This window comes from Phoxinus phoxinus, assembly GCF_949152265.1.
Source record: "Phoxinus phoxinus genome assembly, chromosome: 2".
In the NCBI taxonomy this organism is placed as follows: domain Eukaryota; kingdom Metazoa; phylum Chordata; class Actinopteri; order Cypriniformes; family Leuciscidae; genus Phoxinus; species Phoxinus phoxinus.
In genome coordinates this window covers 16,438,676-16,446,480 of record NC_136877.1, presented here as the reverse complement: position 1 = coordinate 16,446,480, position 7,805 = coordinate 16,438,676, and the positions used below count along the sequence as shown (strand labels likewise).

Sequence of the window (7,805 nt, the reverse complement as noted above, 5' to 3'; positions counted from 1 at the left end):
TCCCAAAGTTGGCAACCCTGCTATAGTCACTTCCTCCTATGTCTTTATCCATTATAAAATAAATATGAGAGATCTCTTGGCAAAATCACTGGTGTCTGTTTCCATGAAATTAATTAACAAGGGGAAAGCAAGATTTTTAAATCTACATCATAATACCGGTATACACCTAGACTGAAATCGCTTCACAGTCCAGCACAGGAGGTGGCGGTATGCACCTTAAAAGATGGTATTTAAGTAAATCCACATAAGAAGACGAAGCATCCTAATTCGCCTACTTATACTACACCAGTATGTACTTGTAACAGGTATTAATTATAACTTGTGTTTTATTTTAAATTCACACAAAATCCAAGTTTGTTCGCTACATATGTATGTATAAAATCATTTATTTGTTATGTCTTTATGAGTTTTGCGTTCGTCGCAGTTGTGACGTCATTGGCGCGTTGCGCGCTCTCGCTTCAGTCCGCGGGAGGTCTGAGCGGAGCGAGGTATGTATTCTGTGCACTCCTGTTCAAAAGAGTGTCATAAGTGAAAAATAATCACTAATTAAGTGATCGGTTTCGTTAAAATGTAAATGAGTATGCACAAGTATGTGATCATCCCTCTTAAAGCTGTTTTTCCTGCATAAGTGAAAGTTTAACCGAGTGAATGCAGTATCACGTTGTGTTGTATGCTAGTGTGAAAGTTGGCCTGTGAAGCGCGTCTGCTGATATCTTTTCTATGTTCAAATGTTTGACAGGAGAAGGCTGATTAAACATGCACTACATTGAATGCAACAAATAATTACTGCATTTTTCAACTCATGCAGGTATGGTTATAAATTGTTTTTATGATTTATTTGTTACATGTGTTCAACCAAATTGGTTCTATTAAATGCTGGAATGTGGGTGATTTAAAGATGTATATTTTACAGTTTGGTTAGTGTCCATGTATATTTAGAGATATATTGTATTATTTCACTGACCGTTGATACCAGCCGCGGCATTTTAGGTCCGGGCCCACCCATTTTGACCCAGTTCATCCAATAAGCAGCCAGAGGAAAGCTTTGAGTGAAAGCGCCAATCAGCGGCTTCTACCCCACGTGTGGACTCTTAAGCCTGCCCACAGGCTGCATCGTCACCATCAAGCGATCCAATGAAATGAATGACTTTAGCGCGAAAGCTTTTCAAGCAAGCTCAATGAGACAGACACATACAGTAGCTAATATGAAACGCAAAACAAAACAAAGCAGCTTATTTTCATTTCAATTCAGCAAAAAATGCTCAGAGGAGCTGGACCAGGAGGAGGAAACTCCGTCCTGCTCGGCCGCCCTTTCCCCAACAAGTCCTCCAGTAGCCACCCCCTCACACCAGCAAGGCAAGTAAGGTTAGGCCGCCCGCAAAGGCTGTCTGTATCAGGGATTAAAGTTCTCCGCCGCTACGACGGATTTCTGTTAATTGCAGGGTTCCCGCCTGTCCTAATTTTTTTTATTCACTTTTCATAATTTTAAGGCCGTAAATATGCTTACGTTTCTCAAATAGTGTAATAAATGTCTTAATTTCAGTTTGAATAGGTCTTAAATTAAGGAAAGATGAAGTGTAGCCTATTTACATTACTGAGGGGGATGTGATCAAAGCCTGGAGTGGAGCGAAAACACTTTCCTCTCTCCACTCTAAGCGTTCTGTAATCACTCAGCTCTGACTCCACTCCGGGTTTTCCATCCCCGTACACGGGAAAAACTGCTCCATGTTCAACTTCACCTCATTTTAAAAGTTATTCAAATATGTTTGTTTTTTATCTCATGAATTTCTGAATTTATAATAATATAATATTTATAATATTGTATGTAACGGTTTTTAGATATGTTACTCATTTCATTATTCTGAAGAAATAAGCTACAGGATAAATCATTTTTGATCGTTTTTTCCTGCTGTTTGTGTTTAGCAGCTGTGTCAGTTTCAATGCTGCTGTTATTTCATGTCGACGATATGTTCTTCTGTCATTCTGAATTTATAAGAAAGATGATTGGTAAATAAATGGAGAGAGAGAAACAGACCCTCCAAATATATAATTCCGTTTCAGTCTTTTTGTGTAGCCTATTGAACGTTCAAAAGAGATCAATGAAGTTATGTTTACTGCCAAGACAAGAGGACAGCGACACAAGAGAGTTTTATTTCTCATGCCATTTAATCATGTTTTTGCGTGCATATACGCACTGTAAACCCCTTGGGTAGGATTAGGGGTGCGGAGTGCCTGCCTATTACACGCCATAAAGTGCGTACCATATGCACGCGAAAACTGTGTGTCATGCGCAGGCAAAAAAAACAAAAACATTTTTGGCGTATAAATGACACGAGAAATACAATTCGTGGTATAGATACGATCATACGCACTTTCATTAGAACGTGTTGCGTAGGTAGGCTACGTGGTCGCTGTCCTCAGAAAAGCGCTGAAACGGAGATGAAGGGGACTATTTGGCTTATTTTAACTGGCCCATCCAGTTTTCTGGAGGCCCACCTACAATCAAAATCCTGGCGCCGCTACTGGTTGATACATCTGATGTGATATGAATTATTACTATTTTCTTTATATTCTTTATTACTGTAAATTGTGCATTGTGAGCTCGCTTCAGTCCGCAGGAGGTCTTTGTGAGCTCGCTTCAGTCCGCAGGAGGTCTGAGCGGAGCGAGGAGAAGGCTGATTAAACATGCACTACATTGAATGCAACAAATAATTACTGCATTTTTCAACTCATGCAGATAAAGAACCTCTGAACCAGCAATTGGACTCCAGTTTTTATTCACAACACAACACAACACAACGCAGAGAGATAGCCGAGTCGTAGTAGCAGAGACGTGCGAGCCCGAACCGGCTACATACTCTTTCAGTCTCTTTTACAAGACTGAAACCAGGAACAGACTTGTCACTTGATGGCACCCTGTCATCAATCATGACAATGAAAATGAGCAGCCCTGAACCCTGCTTCAGATACAAACCTCCTACAGAGGTAGTGAAGGCCAAACTGCCACTGTGGCATACAACAGGCCTAATTTATGAAACTTGTGTGTTGTGGTTTTCTGGGGAGGTGGTGTAACTATTATGTGTCCCTTTTGTTTTGAGATTTCTTATTGTTTTGATGTTGTTGTTTAACATGTTTGTTATTTAATCACCTCTATCTTTATTTTTTTATAGTGCAATCAATAAGTTAATTGTACATTTTGATAAAGCGTTTCCATTCTATAATATTTTTGTTGTTGTTGCATAATTCACTTTATATTAAGTAAACAAGGACTGACATTTTTAAAATGGTTACCAAAAACGTTCTCCGCACGCGTGCACACTGACATTTTTCAGTCTCAAAGTCCCAAAGTTGGCAACCCTGCTATAGTCACTTCCTCCTATGTCTTATATCAATTATAAAATAAATATGAGAGATCTCTTGGCAAAATCACTGGTGTCTGTTTCCATGAAATTAATTAACAAGGGGAAAGCAAGATTTTTAAATCTACATCATAATACCGGTATACACCTAGACTGAAATCGCTTCACAGTCCAGCACAGGAGGTGGCGGTATGCACCTTAAAAGATGGTATTTAAGTAAATCCACATAAGAAGAAGAAGCATCCTAATTCGCCTACTTATACTACACCAGTATGTACTCTTTTTGTGAATAAAAAGTACATACTTTTGAGTGTGTAGCAAAAGAGTAGGCAAGCTTTGGGACATACTACTTTGTCACCTTTAACAGATCTGTGGCGTGCATCCTGTCACCGTAAACTGCCCTGTCAATCATCTTATCACAGTTAAAGGAGAACTCCGGTCAATTTTAACATTGAGCTCAATTTTTAGTAAATTTGGAGTGCTGTCAATACAGAGAACAACGACAAAAATCGGTGTTGCCTACACTGTGTTATCCTATTTTTAAAATTTGCTCACTGTTGACTTGAATGGGGCAAGTTTTAAACCTGCTTTTATCCTCTTAACATCCTTGATGTGTCATTACAAGTGCCCAGCCATGTTGAGTGATTCCTTCAGAGTGAACACGAGTGAATCTGACTGCATTAGATGTGAAAGATATGAATAAAAATGATGTTAATTCAGCCAGCGCAAATACCTGTATTTAGTTCCTGTTTTCGGTGGAAGTCCAAAGTAGTCGATTGTCGAGTTCACGCGCGTGATCATAGTAACTAAACCTATGCGCGTGAACTCGACAATCGACTACTTTGGACTTCGACCGAAAACAGGAACTAAATACAGGTATGTGCGCTGGCTGATATAACATCATTTTTATTCATATCTTTCACATCTACTGCAGTCAGATTCACTCGTGTTCACTCTGAAGGAATCCAGCAACATGACTGGGCACTTGTAATGACACATCAAGGATGATAAGACTAAGAACTGGTTAAGTTTAAAACTTGCCCCATTCATGTCAATAGGGTGTAAATTTTAAAAATAGGATAACACAGTGTAGGCAACACCGATTTTTGTCGTTGTTCTCTGTATTGACAGCACTCCAAATGTACTAAAAATTGAGCTCAATGTTAAAATTGACCGGAGTTCTCCTTTAAAATCCTCCAAAATCTAATTTAATTTCCTACCGTTTCGGAGAGAAATGTACTTAGCACTTCATCTACCAGTCTTGGGTCTTTAATGCGGATACTCTCGTGTGTTTGCAATTTGAATGCAATGATGCATTTAAAAGTTAATGGTTAAACGTGTCTTTACAAAAGTTCACAATGCTGCTGCAGATGCAATATAATGTAGACAACATTGAATAAATACATTTTCGTCAGGTTAGCTACTGATAATTAATCACTCAAACCCCTTTACCGCCGGACTCACACATCCTGTCTGTAGTTGATTTTAAAACTTTTCACTTGTGTTTGTAGTTCTAACCTCTTCCAACGCGCGATGGGTTGTGGGCAATATTAGCCGTTAGAGTCATAGACATCATAGTGATAGACGCCCTATCGACCGCTAATGCCTACTAGCCATAGCTACTAGCGCGGTCGATCCGTGGGGCCGCCATCTTAAACCGGTCACCCGCTCTACTCAGTGTAATCTGTATGGCAGGTGCAATGAGCTGTCAGCGCATTTAATTAACCATACCTCACTGAATACCCAACTGATTTTCACGCGGGTTTTTTTTTCTGCAAATGTCATTCATGTAGCTATGATACAGGACACATGGTTCGGCATATTATAATATTCATAGTAGGCTTAACAGTAATATAATATTCTGATATAAGATATAAAGTGACCAGACATTCAACATCAAAATATGTGATGTAGGATATAAGGTATTTTATAAATCACACACTATAAATATGATAAAGAAGTATATTCACACACTAAATAATATGATATTATAAACCATATATGGTTAGAGTGCGCATCGATCCATATATTATGTCTATGCATCGATCTGCACTTTCGGATTCTGACCGGAAATAGTAAACCATCCGGGTATCTTTGGAACACTCATTTCACCATACTACGATTTGGTATGTACTATTTCTATTTTCGCGAATACTATTTAGGACGGATAGTATGCGAATTAGGACGCACCACGCACCACACCCCACACCGGGTCCGGCGGAGGCATTGACGTCATCTTTATGCGACACGAAGTCGGAACTGTGCGTTTGAACCGATTTTAACAATGAAGTATTAGACATGCAACAAAGGTTCCACGCTGTAGATTTGTGCGTGGCCGTCTTCATTTTACGTTTGTGTAAAAACAGTTTAGGAATCGGAATAGTTTAATAGTAATCATTATTAGAAGTGTCTTATTAAGGGAATCACTGTCCCGAGAGCGTCTCCGTGGTAGTGTAAAGCTATTATTTTTTATTTATCTCAGTAAACCAAGGAAGCGATAAGTTAAAGGTAAGGTAAGAATGTGTAACTGTGACTTAGTCACTCAGCTCGACATAATGGGTTCTGAAACTTGACAGATCTCTTGTTATGACTTTTAACTAACAGCTATAGCAATATGATAGACACGGAGAAGATTCCCACAGGAGGGAATGCCGCCTGTGCAAACCTCAGCGATAAGAAAGAGAACGAGAAAAAGAAGAGATCTCGCGTGAAACAGCTACTGGCTGATGTGAAGAAGCAGGTGGAATTTTGGTTTAGTGATGTGAATCTTCACAAGGACAAATTCATGAAAAATATAATTGATCAGTCACGAGATGGATGTATGTATCAGTTTTATGCTCATACGTTATGATACACTATATGTAGGTGTGTATATATTCACTTAACTCTTTCTTTCGTTTTGTTACAGATATTGACATATCTGTGTTGACGTCATTCAACCGAATGAAAAAATTTACTACGGATGTAAGATTGATAGCCAGAGCTCTTAAGAATTCACCAATAGTTGAGGTATTGTTTGCATAACATGTATTTTCTTTTCCTTTATCAGAGTGATTTTAGTTCTGATTTTTGCATTAATAATCACAGTAACTGTTGTGTCTTTAGGTAAATCTTGAAGGAACACACGTACGACGAAAGTATCCACTTGGTGAAAGCCCAAAAGATGTGGACAGCCGTACAGTTTATGTGGTAATTGACTGCAAATTAATTTAATTGTTGTTCTTTTATGCCCTTTTTTAATTTCACTGTATTCCTTAATCTGGAATTGTTGTGTTTCAGGAGCTGTTGCCAAAGATGGTCACTCATGTTTGGCTGGAGCGAGTGTTTAACAAGTGTGGAAATGTGGTTTATGTTAGTATACCCAGGTACAAGTCCACAGGACATCCCAAAGGGTTTGGATTTGTGGAGTTTGAGACAGAAGAACAAGCGCAGAAAGCTATTGAGGTAACTGATGCTATTTATAATTGTACTAAGTTGTTAGTATTCATAATGCATACAGCATATGACGACTTTGATATTCCCGAAAGTGGCAATTTAGTTTTAGGCATACATAAATTAACTAACTAAATTTAGACACTGGACTGCTAGTGAAGACACAAGCACATATTGGATTGTACTGTAGGGATTATACAAACAGAAACAGTTTTAATAATTCAGTATACAAATAGCAATACAATGCCGTACAATTCCAATGAACGGTGTGATTCACTTGAAATGACAGATGCTGAACAATCCTCCAGAAGATGCTCCAAGGAAGCCAGGAATCTTCCCTAAGACTTGTAAGAAAAAGACTATCCCCTTTGATGCTGCCCAGGACACACAAGGTAGGACATTGCTATGCCTTATGTACTGTCAATTAGGGATGCGCGGTATACCGGTACTGCAAAAATACCGGTATATATTATATTTCAAACGGTACAATATCATAATTTTGTTCAATTCGGTATTTGATGCGCTGCTGTTTAGAATTTCACCGCTAGGCGGCAGTGCGCTACCTAAACTAATGTGGGTCACGCGAAACCGGCAAACGGTGACAACAGAGGAACACGATGGATCAAACGAAGCTCATTCGAATTTCTACATGCCCGAAATTAATAAATAGAGAGAGCAGTATGAGTGAAAAAAGGCATTACTTTGCCTACAAAAGTAATGAGGAAAGTAAAGAAACCGACCTCAATGCACCACTCTGCAAACGTTGCTTTAAATAATGTGTTGCCATGGGAAGCAACACATCAAATTTGAGCACTTGTCAGTTGCGCATCCTGACTTGTTCAAAGAGTTCAGAGATCGACTGGTGAGTCCATTATTCAACTGATTTAATTTAGACTTTTATTGAACACTGAACAGCACACATACATAAGAGCTTATCAATTAAATATGATACGGTAAACACGAAAGCTCAAATCTGCTTGCATGACACGCTAGAACCATTAAGTTTAGGTCTCA

The 7,805-nt window shown here is 38.8% G+C and overlaps 1 protein-coding gene across 2 annotated transcripts in view; it reads left to right on the top strand.

Moving 5' to 3' along the window:
- The first annotated feature begins 5,477 nt into the window (after positions 1-5,477).
- larp7 (La ribonucleoprotein 7, transcriptional regulator) overlaps positions 5,478-7,805 on the top strand; it is a 73,617-nt gene continuing 71,289 nt past the window's right edge. The window contains exons 1-6 of one of the 2 annotated variants that reach the window (XM_079603614.1): positions 5,478-5,867; positions 5,964-6,178; positions 6,268-6,368; positions 6,465-6,548; positions 6,639-6,803; positions 7,081-7,183. In XM_079603614.1, coding sequence (XP_079459740.1) covers positions 5,974-6,178; positions 6,268-6,368; positions 6,465-6,548; positions 6,639-6,803; positions 7,081-7,183 — 658 coding nt within the window. In that variant the 5' untranslated portion in view covers positions 5,478-5,867; positions 5,964-5,973. The remainder of the gene's footprint in view (positions 5,868-5,963; positions 6,179-6,267; positions 6,369-6,464; positions 6,549-6,638; positions 6,804-7,080; positions 7,184-7,805) is intronic. The other variant, XM_079603615.1, reaches the window with a different exon arrangement.